Source organism: Palaemon carinicauda, chromosome 22, assembly GCF_036898095.1.
Source record: "Palaemon carinicauda isolate YSFRI2023 chromosome 22, ASM3689809v2, whole genome shotgun sequence".
In the NCBI taxonomy this organism is placed as follows: Eukaryota; Metazoa; Arthropoda; class Malacostraca; order Decapoda; family Palaemonidae; genus Palaemon; species Palaemon carinicauda.
Window position 1 is genome coordinate 47321277 of NC_090746.1, and position 17710 is coordinate 47338986.

Consider the following 17710-nt stretch of genomic DNA (forward strand, 5'->3'; position numbering starts at 1 on the left):
CCAAGGCAGCTTTGAAGTTCGGTCATGAATCGTTGTCAGGTCACTTAGGAATACCCAAAACAATTGATGCTATTGAAAACTTATTTTATTGGCCTTCATTGCGATCTGATGTTACCAAATATGTAAGTGAATGTGTCATGTGTCAAAAACATAAAGCTAGTAGTTCTTTACAACAACAGTTTCAGGAATTGCCTCCAGTAACTAAACCTTTAGAGAGAATCAGTCTTGATTTAACAGATATGTTATCTGGTGCAAATGGTTATAGATATGTATTGACTGTTATTGATCATTATAGCCGGTATGTTAAGTTCTATCCCTTGCGAATAAATATGATAAATATGATGATGTAGGTTTGATTAGTAGCACTGCCGGTGCTGTTATCTTTGGTCCTATACCAAAGTGGGCATGTAATGTAGTCAGCGATGAAGCAAATGTAAGATCTGTAATAGGTACACAGAGCATAGTTTGTTCAAGAATCTCTGCTCCTGTAAATCCTCTTGATGATGAGGATATTTCTAGATTATGGTCATTAGATATGATTGGCATCGGTGAGGATGCACGATCTTATAACGATCAAGCAACAATCAAACATTTCAGTGAAACTGTTGATTTACCATTTAGGAATAATACTAGACCCCCTATTGGTTATAGAAAGGCATTGGGTCAATTGTATTCACTTAGGAAAACCCTTCAGTCTAAACCAGAATTGTTTGATCAATACCAGTCTGTTTTGGACGAGTATGCCAAGCTAGGATTTAATGAGGAAATAGAAGTAGAGGATGACTCTTTTCATCCAATTGATGGCATTAACCATTATTTACCTCACCATCCAGTATTCAAGGATCTGCTATGACTCCAATTAGGATAGTTTTTAATGCTAGTAGAAAGGAGTCACAACAAGCCAAGTCCCAATGATTGTTTGCACGCGGGACCGAATCTGGCAATGAAACTGACAGATATGCTGGTAGAATTTCGCCAGAATAAATATGCTGTAGTAGCATAAGTAAGGCTTTCCTTAGAATAGGAATTAATGAAAGCCACAGCGATTTCACAGATTTTTGTGGTTTGCTGATAGAGATTTTAAGAATGTCAAGAATTTCAGATTTAAGGTTTTGTTGTTTGGAGCTACTTGCTCACCTTTTTTGCTTAATCAAACTATACAATATCATTTGCAGAATCACTCAGATCCCATCGCAAGGTCAGTAATGAAGTCTTTTTATGTGGATAACTTCATGAAAACTTACGAGGAATGTGATGATTTAGAACTCGAGAGTAGTAAGGTAAATCAAATCATGTTGGAAGCCAACATACCCTTGGGAGAATGGGCAAGTAATTTGAGCTCATTTAATGATAGACATACACCTGATGCTGTGGATTTGAATGCAGTAAAACTACTCGGTCTCCTGTGGGATACCAGTGATGATTCATGAAGAGTAAAGATCCCCATTCAGATTGTTATTTATCTCAGTCATTTAGGAAATACTTGTACTTTGACTAAGAGAAAGGTTGTGTCTCTCCTTTCAACCATCTTTGATCCTTTAGGAATGTTAAACCCCGTGACAATTAAGGGGAAACTATTTGTAAAGAAATTATGTGAACTGAAAACTACTTGGGATGGTGATCTGAGGATTGATTTGAAGAAAGAGTTTGATGAATTATTAGGCCAACTCAAAACCACTGAGGAGATCAGAGTCCCTAGATCTTGCTTTAATGGAGGTAACTTTAGCTTGCATGTGTTTGTTGATGCATCTCAGGTGGCTTATGGTGCCTGCTCATATGTTGTTAGCATTAAACAGACGAGTCATTTGCTAATTAGCAAGTCTCGAGTAGCCCCGAGCCCTCTGCTCACTATTCCCTATCAAGAATTACTTGCTTTAACTATAGGCACACGCCTAGCTGTTCATTTGTTAGAGATTTTTGGGGATAAGATTTCAGATTGCACTGTTTGGAGTGATTCCAAGGTTGTTTTGAGTTGGGTGTTTTATGAAAAATCTAAAGAAATGTTTGTAATTAACAGAGTAAAGGAAATCAAGGACTTGAAGTCCAATCATAACATCAGACTATTTTATGATTGTACCGAGGAAAATCCTGCTGATTTAGTTACACGAGGTATTTCAATGTCTCTTTTGGGTAAGTCAGTTTTGTGGTTTCATGGTCCCACTTGGATCACTGACCAAAATCAATTTCCAGAACAAGAAAATGTAGTTTACAGAGAGTTTGTTAATGTAAATGAAATACTTGCAGAGTTCCCGATGATGATGTGATTATGTTTAATTGTTCAGAATTCTCTTCATTGAAACACGCATTAAGAATTGTATGTAGATTAATTCGGTTTGGGAGAAGAATATTTCCTGAGAAATTCCAGGAAAGTAATAATTTACTTGTGTTAATCAGGATTATGCAACGTCAAGCTTTCCCAACACTGTATTATGCATTGAACAATGGTTTACAAGAAAATTCTAGTGTTCCCTCTGAGTTGAGGAATCTTATCAGACAGTTGGGTCTTTATGTAGATGAAAGTGGTGTCATTAGGTGTCAAGGGAGAATTCAAAATGCACATTTGTCAGAATCCGCTAAGCATCCAGTGTACGTCGCTAGTCGACACCCCTTATGGCCACTTATAGTGTTACATTACCATGTACTTAACCTACACTGCAACACAAACACCTTAGTGATCATTTTGAGACAACAGTTTTGGGTTGAGAAAATTCGCCAGTCCGTGAAAAAGATTTTGAAATGGTGCCTTCTTTGCAAAAAGGTACAGAATCAACCCCTAAGTTTAACAGGATTTCCCCCCTTACCACCTGAGCGAGTTAATCATGAAGTACCGTTTTCCTGTGTTGGCGTAGACTATACAGGAAACATTAGTGTATCTGAGAATGAAGCTGAAGACAAGAAGGCGTATGTCTTGTTGTCTACATGCGCCACCTCGAGAGCAATTGCCTTGTATATGTGCAAATCCATGAATGCTCGAGAATTCATTCTTGTCTTTAGGCCATTCGCAGCAAAACACGGACTTCCAAAGCTTTTAATAAGTGACAACGCACCGAACTTCATTGCAGCAAGTAAGTTTTTAAGGGAAATCAGTGAAGAGCCAGAAGTAAGAAAGTATCTTACTGATAGTAATTTAGAGTGGAAATTCACTACCCTGAGAGCCCCATGGAAAGGAGGTTTTTATGAGAGACTGAACGGGGTAGTGAAAAGCTGTTTACAAAGGGCCTTGATTAGAAAGAGAGTTTCATTCATAGAACTCAGTACCATTGTGGCCGAAGCTGAAAACATCATCAATAATAGGCCCCTAACATATGTCAATGAAGATAACGCCGATGATGCACTCATTCCTGCAAAACTCTTATATGGCAGAAATATTACAATAGCTCCTCCTTTGAAGAAGCTCGTCGACTTACCTTACCACGAGAACGTCGATTTGAGGGAGAACTATGCCAAATTGTGTGAGACAATAAGGAAGTTTGAGAAATTGTGGCTACATGATTATCTGTCTTCTCTTAGGGAAAGACACAGGAACGTCGAGTTGTCAAACATCTGTCCTTCAAGAATAGGAGATTTAGTTCTTATAGTTAATGAGAACTGTAAGAGATACAAGTACCCTTTAGGAATCATCGAGCAACTCCATGCAGAACCTGATAATGTCATAAGGACAGTTAAGATAAGAACGGCAAGTGGAAATTTTACGAGACCACTGAATCAAGTTATTCCACTTAAATGTAATGTAATAGAGACGTCGTCATCAGATAACAAACAAGATGAAGAAGGTGAAGCCGAATCCGTGGACGTAGGAGATGACCTGGAGAGTGTAGCGAAGGATGAAACACCAGATGCCCCACCATTACAGATGATGTGTGATTGTCGTCCTATGAGAAGAGGTGCTGTTAAAGCCGATGAACACGGGAAACAGTTGATTTGAAAGGGAGCTTTGTAAGGCTCTATAAATGGGCTGTAAGATTCTTCCCTTTTGTGGGGGAGGGTGTGAGAAATTCCTCTCATAACGATTTAACATAACATTTTTGTGTGTGCATCCTCCTCTTACCGTAAGGTTATTAGTATTGCGTGTTCATACACATTATTGATTGATTTTTTATTGAGAATTGTTGTTTGTCAGGTAATTGACAAACAGGAATTATGTTATTGCATTTGTGTTCTTATTCATGAAACCGAAATTTGCATGTCCTCATATTTTGTAGAAATATGTTCTTTGTTGCTTATCATGATAAGAGTTAAAGAACCACATCTTACGAGAGAATGACACTCTTACGTTTTTGTTTGTTTCATGCATGACTATGGTTTTAGTATGTCGCATTTTACGTATGGTCAATCACCATAAAATATGCTTACAAAATGTTAATAGATGTTTCAGTTTTAATAATAAGATTCTTTTACATACTTCTAGCGAATGTGTTGTACAGCGTGTGGTAGTAGTTGAAGGTGTTACTAACTTGTTTACATCTCGCCAGAGAATCCATTAGTTGAGGTCAAAGATTAGAAGACAATGAGGGCAGTGTTCACCCTATGATTCATCTAGTTCGCGCTCCTCCATAGATGTATGGGCGTGACACTACCCATGATCATATTTGTCACACACCACCAACCAGCTAAATACGTTTAAAAAATGTGTTTAAAATTGTATACTGTGTGTTTTGAATTTGTTTTTATGTTGATCTTTGAATTTTCTTTAAGGTTTTTCGAGTTAATGTAAATCTTGTAGGCAGTCTTACATACTTTGTAGGCTAATTGTATAACTTGTCTCCTTTCCTCGTATAAAATCTGAATGCACGACGAAGGATACAGCTTTTTGCTCAGGGCCTCAGGCTCAAACTTTGAGCTGATCTGTTATCAGGTGTTGTTGTGGTGGTGGTGGTGGTTGTGTGTGTATAAGACTAGAAGTGGTGATTTACCCTTATTCTTTTAACTTTGTCGTAATTTTGTTAAAGTGCCATTGACTTATACATCCCTTGAGTGTCTTTGCATAATCACTCATTTATGTAAAATTTAACTTTTAGCTATTAAACCAAGTTTGACTACAATTTAACAAGTGCGTTTCGATATCTCCATTAATTTATGTTCTTGTTTTAATGCATAGTTGGTAATTAAGAACCGATCTGATAATTACTTAACACCAAGGTGTTCATACTGAGAAGTTTGTGCAACTTAAAGAAAACAAGACTACAAACTGCGGTCCTCTAAGGTCAGAAAATCTACCTACTCGAGAGAGAGAGAGAGAGAGAGAGAGAGAGAGAGAGAGAGAGAGAGAGAGAGAGAGAGAGAGAGAGAGAAAACAAACTTGTTTCGTAGGGACTGCTCAGTAGATGAAAGGACTTAGAGTGTAGTCTTATTGTTGAGAGTTATATGACTGTAGTACTATTGAATATCGGTTATACTAATTAATGGTTTATTGGGGAAGAGATATCTCCCGTTATTCCTTAAGGCTCGGCCACACCAAGCGCGACTAGCGGCGCGACTAGCGGCGCGGTTAGCGGGAAGAGGTTCCCGCGGCAAATTGAAACCTAAGGTATCTTACGTAGGTGGCCAGATAGGAGGCGCGAGAAGCCTCCAACCGCTGCAGCTGCTGCCAGACTATGTTTCATGTTTTAAAAAATCGCTGCAGTTCGAGCGTCTTCACCCAAGATTACACTATTTTTCATCAGTTCCTGAAGGGGTATGCATTCAGTTGTTCGTTTCCAGCCATAACTAATTAACAATTTATTGGGAAGTGTTTTGGAGAGCAAAAATAAATTAAAGAAAATGGAAGTCATGGCAATCAACTGCAAATGAAAGGTACTAAAATAGTGGGTAGGCCTAGATCTTTTTGTGCTTTGCAACCTATTTAATCACCATTTAGTATATATATATATATATATATATATATATATATATATATATATATATATATATATATATATATATATAGATAGATAGATAGATAGATAGAGAGATAGATAGATAGATAGATGTAAGACGAAGTAGAGAAATTTCAAATGTAAAAAGAATCGTATGTACATTTAAATAATATATCTTATGCAAATGCTAGTTAATTCTGCAATGAAAGGGATAGCGATTTTTCGTAAACTTTATCATAGTTGAAGCAATTATAATACCTGGTAAGAGAGAGATTGAGGTTGTCTATAGTTTGACGTTTGTTTTTTGAGCCTGAATCCAGGAAGGATGTTGCCATCAAAGAATCAAAAGAATTGTGAAATATGCAGATATTCATTAAATCTGTCGCCGTACAAACGAGACTGGCAACATTAATTCCAAAATTGACTTATTTTCCCTTCTCCGTTTGTTGAAATCGTGAATCCAGAATTTTGTGTAATTTATTGTTCAGATAAAAATAAAGATTTTCAATTGGAAGTAATTTCCTACTCAAACGCCATCGTCATGTTTACGAGGAAGGCTATCTTCGAAAGCTGGGAGTGAGGAGGCAAGAGAGGTGTGGTGGTTTCGGTGTGGCCACCCAACATTTTGTCGCTGGCCTTCAACCCGAATCATGCCGCTACCGTGCCGCTCATCGCGCTTGGTGTAGCCGAGCCCTTAGAAGCCGTAATGGGAGCAGTGGTAGTTGTTACGAAACATTTTTAGCGGATTTTTAGTCAGTAACAACATTAAGTATACAGTCCACTTTATCCATCATTTTTTTCACCACACATATGCTGAAGGATAATAGGAAGGCTCAAGTTACGAATTGCCAACTCCGAAGTGAACGCAATAGTTTGACCGTTCAGTGTCCACATGGCGTTGTAGGTATATTGCATGTCGTCTGTTTGTTTATATTTAGAATCTGATAGTTGACACAAAACGATATCATGGCCCCAACAGTGAATAAGTCACACACGTGTGTTGTTTGCAATAAACGAAAAGAAAATGATCCTCATTTGGTGTTTCACAGGTTCCCCAAGGATAAAGAACGGTGAGTACTAACAGTATAATACATGAAATATGTGCTACTAATGAGTAAGCCCCACTGATATTGGATATAAGATTAAGGCAAGATATCCGCAGTACATTTGTTTTTTGAAACTTTTTTTTTTTTTTTGTCATAAAGCTATTAGAATTATATATTTCTCAGGATCTGACATATTTGGCGTTAGGAAGATGTTTAGTGGTACGTATTATATTGAACTTTGATTTAACTTATAAGTGCATGGATTGTGAAGAATTTTCCTTCACTCTTCTTCCTTTTGTATTTAAGGCCCTTTCCTAATACTGTAGGTAGGCCTACCCCTTAAACGTTTTCTCCTACATTATGTTTTCTTTACCGGAACATCGGGAAAACTATTTTAAATCGACTAAACTTATTGACAGTAGTGTACTACATGCTCGTGACGTCACAGCAAAAGTCTTAGCCGGCAAAAGGTGGTTCTTTCCTCAAAATTGAAAGCAGCCTTTATTTCTCAATATCAATAAAGGTTTGTTAATTTTAAGATGTATGCCCATCGCACCAACCCATTGCTAATTGACCATTAACTCAATAATTTTTAGCAAGCTAGAATAGGTAGGATTATTATATATAACAGTTTCGTCTCGCCATATGGGGCGGGGTTGTTTACATCAAGGTCTTGGTTTACATTATGGTAAGGGAACGACCGACGTTGGCATTCGCTGCTGCCAGGCGGTAAAGTTGAAAACAAATTATTACAAAGAAACAAAACTAAGAATCACAAAATCATATTATTTTAACACCTCTCCTTGATGAACAGTTTTCTTATAACCTCAACAAAGACTAAAATCGATTAAAATGAAACAATGAAATCTTTTGTTTCATTGTGAAGAATTTTCTTCACTCTTCTTCTTTCAATCGTATTTTTAACTCTCTTCTACTAATACTATAGCTATCCCTTAAACGTTCTCTCCTACATTAAATTTTCTTTAACGAAACATAGGGAAGACTAATCTAAACTTAAACTTGTTGACAGTGGCGCACGCTATGCTCGTGACGTCACAGCGTAGATACACACAACAGAGGGCCTTAGTGGTAACCCCGGCGTATGTTGGTTCTTTCCTTAACTACATGGGTCGAGATTAAATTCCTAAACTGAATTTTAAATATAAATTTCAATACTGCTGAATTAATGCATCTTATATTTCTCAATACCAATTAAGGTTTGTTAATTTTAAGATGTATGCCCATCGCACCAGCCCATTGATAATTAATCATTTAAAATATTAATTTTTAGCAAGCCAGAATAGGTAGGATTGTTGTATATATAAACTCCCTTAGAGCAGCAAGATTTCTCTAAAGTATTTAGTACAAAATCCTGCCTCCTCTGCACTCCTTGCAACAATACATTGCCCTGTCCTGAAGTCCCGATATGGCACCCCCAATGAATTACAGTGCACATCAAGCTCCTCGCCTGTCTGGAAAGGTGAAACCAGGTGATCTCCCTCGACCTTAGTGTCGCCCCATTGGACGAGAAGCCGCCCTGGCCTACTGACCTGCCTGGTCAGTGAACCTGTGTACCTCTGGCTCAGCCCCTCTCCCAAAACGTGACTCACCAAGGAGTCCTGTGGTTGCCGGCTGGAGACAGTGTGTTAAGATGTCCATTTCTTTTTATGTAAATTTGTGAAATAAATCAATTTTAGGTTAATTAAACCTCTTTAGTATTTTTGCTCCCTCATTTATTTAATGTTTAAACTGGGAATATTTGAAGAGTAAACCTAAGTAAGTCTATAGGTGGTAACAGCGAGGAACTTTGCATTAATATATTTGCTTCGAAGGTAAAGATCCTTATCTTTAAACTTGCAAACTACTTTACATCACTGCTCCCATTTTGGATTTTGTCTAATTACATTTAACGTAAAATACCTGTCCAGCATCTCATTGGGGTAGCTGGGACGGAGTCTGAATAGAGCCTGAGAATGAGATGACTATAGACCTGACAAAGCTAGAGTAGGCCATAAATTATTTCTATTTCTACGTGTGGAGTTCTCCGGCCTCTGGACAGTAAAATGTCCCCCTTTTGTATTTAAGAGTGATGGTCAGTGAATTGCGACAGTAAAGTATTAGCAGGGTGTTTGTGCCCCGAGAGTAAGTGCTCATATCCTCCCCTGTTGAACTTTATGTAACTGTTATAAGGAGACTTTCCCGGACTAAGTTCCCACTCAGAACACAATAGAAAATTCTCCACATTTATCACTGCAAACAAAATACTCATGAACAGCTTTGTTATAACTTGAATAAAGATAAAAGCTATTTAAATTGATATAACATTCTGCTTTGGCATTACAAGAAAAATATTCAATCTGAATTTGCATAAACATTTAAGCATATCAAATGAAGTGTAAGCACAAAAACACAAAAGAAGGATATAATACTGTATAAAAATGATTTGATTAGACATCAAATATTTTCAGCTTACAGAGGTATTTAAAAATAGCACACAGTAATGGGTATAATATGCAGTTAATGCATGCAAAGCATGTTAGTCACGTGATAAGCAAGCTACAAATCAATATTACAACGTAACTGACAAATAGAAACTTGCATATTTTTGCAATAACCACCAACATTGAATAATTGGCAAATATGAACTTACAAATTTAACAACAATAAACTACAAACATTGCATAATGATTGGAGAATATGAAATTACAAATTTGATAATAAACTACAAACAGAGCATAATAATTGGCAAAAAAGTACTCACAAACTTGATAATAATAAACGACCAACATTTGGTATGAATGAAAAAATAAACGCACTTTTACAGAAGACATACTGTAGTCCCGTGTGCCAAGTGTATTCAAACGGGTATCGTTTATTTTGCGCGGTAGATGTGTCGAAACGAGTTTAACTTGGTGATTAGTTCATGGGTCCTCTCTGTGCAGATTGTGAAGAATCTTCTTCACTACTCTTCTTCACAGTTTATTTTATGTAGACATTGTTATTGTTAGTGACGTCACGGCAAGGAAATATGAGAGATGATTCTTCCTTAAGCGAGTGTCCCGAGATAAACATTTTTGAATTCGTTATTTTACCTTAAGTATTTAGGTACTTTTGATTTCTCTCTACCACAACTCAAGTCTGCTAGTCTAGGAGGTATGGATGTCCACACACGTAAGGCCGACTTGCTAATTACGTTTTAGTTTCATTATTATGTATGCCAGATGGTTAGAGTTAGGATTATCTTTGTCACCTGGAGTTGCAAGATTTCTCCTTGTATTCTAAATAAGCATATTGCTTAAAACTCACAAACCACAAGTGTTTCAAGCCTCCCCTAAATTAGAGATGGCACATCCAGACCACTGGCCTACACATTGAGATGCGCTGTTGTTGAGTGAAGGAAACCGGATGCTGCCGACCTGAACTCGACCTCACAAAGTTCCAGGCCATGGTGCTAAACATTACTGCCAGGGCCAATTGCCCCCGAGTTAACTTCGTGCTCCTAATCTCCCCCACTAGCCTGTCCCCTTGCACATTGACGAATCCGGATTCCACAAAGGACGAGGACAAGTAGATACCTTGAGAGGTCACAGAAACCTCTGATCAAGGTTGGGGGTGATTAGAAAGAGGCCATTGACTACGGTAAACAAGTACAGTAGGCCTAGTGAGGTAGAACTGAAGACCACCATTCTCTGGACAGGGGAAGCCCAGGATAAAATATGTGAGTTCAATTAATGGCCATTCCCCCTTTAGATAAGTTTCTATTTGTCTACCACCATTCTCAGGACATGGGCACCCAGGATAAAATATGTGTTCAATTAATGGCCATTCCCCCTTGTAGAACACCGGAGAGGGGATCACTCTCTCGGCTAAAGTTCTAAGTTATTGGCGTGTAGGTCTTGAAACTCACGTCTTTTATAATTAGATATATTGAAGAGTATAACTTGTATATCGGATGAGGTTTTAGCAGCAAAAAAAAAAAAAAAAAAAAAAAAAAACAGCTCGTCAATAAGAAAATACAGCAATGGTACAGGATTACATTAATTGCTATAGGGTTCATTACAATACATAAATACAAGTCAATAAAGAAAATACAGCAATGGTACAGGATTACATTAATTGCAATAGGGTTCATTACAATAAATAATAGACTTATATCTTTTCCCACCGCCAATTCTATTTCAGGTTCAGTTCAAAGAACATTCACAGGTGGTACCGTTAAACGCCTGCGAGTGATTAGTTATCAAGCCTAATGTGTGATTGGTCCTTCACACACGGAGAGACACTCCTAAATCACTGCATCAGTCAACACAGCAAGCTGAGCGCAGAGATGCTCACACCACGGCGGACAGCCATGCACTGCCAAGGTCCGGGGCCGTGACGTCACTCTGTCTAGCGCGAGATGCCCCTCTGAGCCGACCAATCATGGAGCTAGACCATCGCTATGCCCATATAAGGTTATGTTTTCGACACTTAGAGTTGGTCCTGGAGAACGTAATAAGGGAAACTAAATTAATCCTCACGGTTAACAAAGAACACAAAAAATTTCTTGGAAATACGTTATGGCGTATCTTACACCACCCCCTATTTGGTCATGGGCTAAATATTTCCGTAGATACGGCATTACTTGGGTTACTTCCTTCAAATGACCTTGCTATATTTTCAACTCAAATAATAAATTCAATATTTACAAAATGTAACGAGCAGCGCTCGGCATACGCTCATGACACCTCATATATATAACTTTATATCATCGCCTTTATCATTTTCCAAGAGAAGGCACAGTTTCTGCATGGGCCTTCTGAACTCGCCGTTCTCAGTCTTGATCAAAGCTTGACGTATGCGACCATCAGCGCTCCGAGTGACCTCCATGACTTTCCCTAGAGGCCAGCTGCCTCGGGGAAGCCATTCGTCCAGTGTTAGAACGACGTCACCGACGTTGATGTCACGTTTTGGGACTGACCACTTCTGGCGCTCCTGGAGCAGGGGTAGATACTCCTGTATCCACCTGCGCCAGAATTCGTCAGCGAGGAACTGTGCCTGTCTCCATTGCCTCTTCACATACATGTCCTTCTTGCATGTGGATGTGAAGGGATCGGGTGACCCTTTCAAAGTTAGGATCATGTTAGGCGTGAGAGGGGCAGGGCAGTTCGGGTCGTCGTTGATCTTCGTCAGAGGTCGGCCATCAACGACAGCCTCCACTTCACAGAACAGAGTGCGAAGTGTTTCATCAGTCGTGACTTGTTGGAGACAGGCCGCTGTGAGGGCTCTTCGGACGGACCTGATCAGACGCTCCCACACTCCGCCGAAGTGTGAGGCATGTGGTGGATGAAAGTTCCACTCTATGCCTCGGATCGAGAGTGTGTCTCTGATTTCTCCTTCGTTGAAGAGCTGGAGAGCTTCTCTTAGCTCTCGTTCCGTGGCCACAATGTTGGTCCCGTTGTTGGACCACATTCTCTTGATAGGCCCCCTGCGAGCGATGAAACGCCTGATGGCATTGACGAAGGAGTCTTGTTCCATTGTATCGATCACTTCCAGGTGGACTGCTCGTGAGGTAAGGCACGTAAAGATAGCGCCCCAATGCTTCACTGTGGACCTTCCTTGCTTCACTAAGAACGGTCCGAAGCAGTCCGAGCCAGTGTTAGTAAAGGGGAGTTCATCTGGACAAAGCCGGTCGGATGGCAGTTCAGCCATCACCTGAACTACAGGACGACGACTTAGTCTGCGACAGACCAAGCATTCTTGAATGACAGTCTTGACTATCGCATTTCCGCGGACGATCCAGTAGTTTGTCCTCAACTGGGTCATCAGGTGGTTCTGGCCACAATGGCCGCAGGACTCGTGTGTGGCTCTCACCATAAGGTTGACCGCCAGAGAACTGCTGGGTAGGATGATCGGATGCTTGGCCGTATCTGCCAGTGTTGATTTCTGCAATCGACCACCAACGTGGAGCAATCCATCCTCGAGAAATGGTCTCAGCTTGATTAATTTACTAGACCTCTTCAGCGATCTTCCCTTCTTCGAGAGGGTGCTTAACACTTCTTCATACTCTTACCTTTGGGTCAGTCTCCAGATCTCATTCTCCGCGGTACGCAGCTCCACACTCGAGAGTGAGTCGCCGCTGTATGTGCGAGCGTTCTGCGTGTGGCGGATAAATCTTGTCATTCACGCGACGGTCCTGACAGACTTCAACCAGGAGGAGAATCTTATCGTTATTGATTCAATGAAAGTGGGTTCTTTCTTCGTTATATCGGAGACGGGAGAAGTCTTCACTTCGGCGTCTGGATCAAGCTCTCCTCTGACCATGTCTTCGGGCATGGTTGCCCAGTGCGTTTCGTCCATCTTGAGGAAATCTGGCCCTGAAAACCACAAAGATGACTGGAGGAAGTCACCGACGGAGAGGCCACGTGATGTGAGGTCTGCTGGGTTCGCAGTAGTATTGATGTATCTCCACGCCATAATGTCGGATGTATCCCTAATGAGATTGACCCTATTGTCCACGAAGGTCTGATACCTCGCAGTCGGATTTCTGAGATATTTCAGCACTGATGTGCTATCAGTCCAGAAGACTGACGGGGCCAGTTTCAGATCGAGCTCAGTCTTCAGCTTTGAGTCCATCTTTGCAGTGATAGCAGCCGCCATCAGCTCAAGACGAGAGATGGTGGTCCTTTTCAGAGGGGCGACTCTCGCCCGTCCTATGACGAGAGTGCAATGAATCTTTCCGTCGACACCAACTACACGCAAGTAAGAGACTACACCATAGCCTGTCTGACTTGCGTCTGCAAAGTGGTGCAGCTGAAGGGTGTCAACATCTCCAAAGTCTGGCGGTATGAAGGACCTTCGCAGTTGGAACTCTTCCAGTTGTGGCAACTTCGCGAGCCAGGTCTTCCATCAAACAGGTTCTTCAGCAGACATCTCATCCCACGTGAGCTTCCTTTGGCACATTTCTTGCAACAGGATCTTCGCGATCAAAGTGACTGGGGATAAGTAGCCCAAGGGGGCGTAGATCGATGCAACAACGGAGAGCACACCACGTCGGTTGAAAGGCTTGTCTTTAAGGACGATTCTGAACGTGAACACGTCTATGCTCATGTTCCAATGGATCCCCAGGGCTCGTTCACTTGGCAGCTCATCTTTATTCAAGTCTAGAACAGCCACAGAGTCGTCTCGTTCTTCTCCGGGGATCTCAGCTAGAATTCGCTTGCTGCTGGAGGTCCATTGGTTAAGGCGGAAACCTCCATCCCCGCACAGGTTAATCAGATCTCTGGTCAGTTTGATGCATTCTTCCTCATCGTCCATCGCCTTGAGGAGATTGTCGACGTAGAAGTTGCAATGTATAGAGTTAGAAGCTTCTTCGTTATACTTGCTTCCGAAGTCCAGGGCTGTTTTGCGTAAGCAGAAGTTAACAACGCTCGGGGATGATCTTGCGCCAAAAACGTGGGACGTCATTCTGAAGACTTGCAGTTCTTTGCTAGTGACATCTTCTGGCCACCTGAGGTACCTCAGGCAGTCTCTGTCCTCTTCAGGTACCCTCACCTGATGGAACATCTCCTGTACGTTTGCTGTGATGGCATGTTGACCCTCTCTAAAACACAGAACACGTGTCAGGCTATTGGTGAGGTCGGGGCCTTGCATCAGATGTTCGTTGAGAGATGTTCCTTGGTGCCTTGCCTTCAGATCAAAGACCACTCGGTCTTTCTGTTTGACAGGATACCTGACAAAGTGGTGTGGCATGAGTCATATGCGCCCATCCTTCCTGTCTAGCTGACTTACAGGAACCCTTTCGGCGTAACCCTTATCAGTATATTTCTCCATCTGAGCTACGTATTATGTCTTGTAAGCTTCGTCGTTGTCTAGTCTTCTTTTCAAGCTTCGGGCTCGTCGAATTGCCATATTCATATTATCAGGTAGAGGAGTAGAGTTCTTGAATGGCAGCTTGGCCATGTACTTTCCATGTCGATGCTGTGTTGTGTTATTCAAGGTGGCCAAGAATCTCTTATGCTCTAGGTAATCTTCCAATCTGGAGAGGGTTTCCTTTTCGAAGAAATCTCGATTAAAATGACTCTGCAGTAGCTCTGTTAAGTCTTGAGGGTCAAATTTTCGATGAACATGATGCACGGGTGAGACCTCCTATGCAGACCGGTCTCCAGTAGGACCGAAAGCCACCCAACTAAGCTTGGTTAGGTAGGTGGATGGCTCGTTGGCAGTGCCATGGCGTTGCTCCAGAATGACTTGATTCAGGGTTGTGTCTAACCCGATCACCAGCTCGACCTGTTCGTGGTCTGTTGGCATGCTTTGCAGCTCTACGTCTGCCATGTTTGGCCATCTCTTCAGCCAGTCCGAAGGCATTATGTAGTCCGTTGACACATTAATTTTGTCTGTAACAAAGACTTCTTTTACTCGTTCTTCTTCTTCACCTCTGTTGATGTTACCAAGGGTGAGTTGCACCACTTCCTTGCAGGCGAACGTACCGGCCTCTGTCACCATGGTCTGGTTGCAAGGCCTTCCCGTTACACCTACCCGATCTATTAGGCTCCTTGCGGCCAACGTGGGTGCGGCTCCTCCATCTATGAAGCCGATCGTAGTGCACGTTCCGTTCACCCTAACTGGGATGAGCTTCAACATTGTACGACCATCCGGTCGTCGGTCAGTGGACATGGCGTTTACGTGCCCCGTCGTCGCAGGAGTCCCAGCCTATGGAGCGGTTTCGGTGTTAGTTCTATCAGGCGGTGCATTGCTAGTCGTCCCAGCCCCCGCTTTAGGTTTGTCAGATGTCTTGGACATAGTTGCTCTCGTGGAGTTTGCACTGTCCCTTGGAGGGGTTTTCTTCACATAGTGCAAGAGCGTGTGATGCGTCCCCAAGCCGCACTTGCCACACGCGGATTCTTGTTTACAGGCTTCGTGATTGTGCACGACATTTAGGCATCTGAAGCAGAGTTTGGCATCCACCACAGCATTCCAGTGGTCATCCAAATTGAGGCTTTGGAATTGGTGGCACGACTGAATTCCGTGCTTATTTTTCTTGCAGTATACGCAATATATCCCATTGTCGGAAGGAGAGCTGTGGTGAACAGGCAAGGCTTTAGCTTTGATCAGCTTGCTCGTGCCCTCAGGTTTGCCCTTGGATGGACGACGGTCGCACTCGTAGTACTTCAGTTCTTTAGTGACCATTGCCTGTCTCTCCACAAAGGTGATCAGGGCTGGAAGCTTGTGTTCGTGTTCCAGGTACTTGGAGACCCATCTTACCCGAAGAGGGTGAGGGAGCTTTTCCACTATCTTTCTCATAGTTTCTTGCAGCTCAATTCTAGTGTAATTTGCACCCAGTGCTGCCTTCACCTTCTTTAGTTAAGAAGGGTAGTTCATTAAACCTTCGCTATCACCTGCTGGGATTTCCTTCCATTCAAGAACCTTACGAATAAAAGCTTTGGTAGCATCGACTTCTCTGCCGTAGAATTCACTCAGCTGCTTCTAAGCTTCATCATACCCAATTGTCGGTGACAGGTGCAAGCAGTGCTCAACCAGGTTTCTCGGAGGCCCAATCTAGGATATGATACAAGTGGTTCAGCCTGCGCTCGGGGTCCGAGGTATTGTTCTCAACGTGCCATTTGAAGGACATCTTGAACCAATTAAATTTGGTGAAGTCGCCTCCAAAGCGCTCAAGTTTAGTAGGTGGTAACAGTGATGTCCGCGCCAACTCATTGCTGCTAGTAAGAGTGCATTCGAGTGCCTTAAACACTTGAGAGTTGTTGGCCAACGGGTCAGTGACAGAGGGTTCAAATGTGGCATGTCGTGGTGCGAAAGGAGTTGAGGTGGAATCCAATGGCCGTGAGTGGACTTCCATGGGTGTAGAATGGCATTCTGGTCCTCTTGTATGTTCTACAGGGTCCATTGTCCGCATAGCACTTGGGTCATTCTCGTGGTGGTGGGCAACACTTAGCCTCCATTGATTGATCCTCGACTCATGTTCAGTCTCCACGGCCTTTACACTGGGAACTCTCACGCTTCTGGCATGTGAAGACACTTCTGAACCACATTGCGACTCTAATTTCGTATTCAAGTTGCTGTCTCTGAACCTCGAGCTCGGCCTCCAGTAATGCAGCGTCTGCTAGCCCTCTAGCGGCCCGATCCTCGGCATCTCTCTGAGCAACGAGTTCATCAGCTTCAGCTTTCTTCTTGGCTGCACGTTCTTCCGCTTCTAAGCGTGCCTTCAGTTGAACCTTGGCTAAGTTAGATTGCGCTTCTAACAGCTTTCGGCGGACCTCGCTTGTGTCGCTCTTGGATGACGTTCTTGATTTTAATGATCTCTCCGACATGATGATGATGTTCCCAGCTCGGCGTCAACGTCTGAGAAAGATTCACTTCTTGATAGTCAGGTTACAATCAGCCATCTGAGAGCCACTTTTGTGTAAAGATCTAAAACTGTAGAACACCGGAGAGGGGTTCACTCTCTCGGCTAAAGTTCTAAGTTATTGGCGTGTAGTTCTTGAAACTCACGTCTTTTATAATTAGATATATTGAAGAGTATAACTTGTATATCGGATGAGGTTTTAGCTACAAAAAAAAAAAAAAAAAAGCTCGTCAATAAGAAAATACAGCAATGGTACAGGATTACATTAATTGCTATAGGGTTCATTACAATACATAAATACAAGTCAATAAAGAAAATACAGCAATGGTACAGGATTACATTAATTGCAATAGGGTTCATTACAATAAATAATAGACTTACATCTTTTCCCAACGCCAATTCTATTTCAGGTTCAGTTCAAAGAACATTCACAGGTGGTACCATTAATTGCCTGCGAGTGATTA

The 17710-nt window shown here is 41.7% G+C and overlaps 4 protein-coding genes across 4 annotated transcripts; 1 reads left to right on the forward strand and 3 right to left on the reverse strand.

Annotated features, from left to right (window-relative positions):
- The first annotated feature begins 2398 nt into the window (after positions 1–2398).
- On the forward strand, positions 2399–3925 carry LOC137615867 (uncharacterized). Its single transcript, XM_068345556.1, has one exon. The coding sequence runs from the start codon at positions 2399–2401 to the stop codon at positions 3923–3925; it is 1527 nt and encodes a 508-aa protein (XP_068201657.1).
- A 7704-nt stretch (positions 3926–11629) lies between these two features.
- On the reverse strand, positions 11630–12757 carry LOC137615868 (uncharacterized). Its single transcript, XM_068345557.1, has one exon. It carries the CDS (start codon positions 12755–12757, stop codon positions 11630–11632), a length of 1128 nt encoding a protein of 375 aa, XP_068201658.1.
- Positions 12758–13063: 306 nt separating this feature from the next.
- Positions 13064–13540, reverse strand: LOC137615870 (uncharacterized). Its single transcript, XM_068345558.1, has one exon. It carries the CDS (start codon positions 13538–13540, stop codon positions 13064–13066), a length of 477 nt encoding a protein of 158 aa, XP_068201659.1.
- A 249-nt stretch (positions 13541–13789) lies between these two features.
- Positions 13790–14632, reverse strand: LOC137615871 (uncharacterized). The gene has a single exon (XM_068345559.1). The coding sequence runs from the start codon at positions 14630–14632 to the stop codon at positions 13790–13792; it is 843 nt and encodes a 280-aa protein (XP_068201660.1).
- Positions 14633–17710: the final 3078 nt, after the last annotated feature.

Bases quoted from the DNA above. Each gene is read 5' to 3' on its own strand.
- LOC137615871 (XM_068345559.1), bottom strand. From the start codon at position 14,632: ATGCCACACCACTTTGTCAGGTATCCTGTCAAACAGAAAGACCGAGTG.
- LOC137615870 (XM_068345558.1), bottom strand. From the start codon at position 13,540: ATGGCGGCTGCTATCACTGCAAAGATGGACTCAAAGCTGAAGACTGAG.
- LOC137615868 (XM_068345557.1), bottom strand. From the start codon at position 12,757: ATGGTGAGAGCCACACACGAGTCCTGCGGCCATTGTGGCCAGAACCAC.
- LOC137615867 (XM_068345556.1), top strand. From the start codon at position 2,399: ATGCAACGTCAAGCTTTCCCAACACTGTATTATGCATTGAACAATGGT.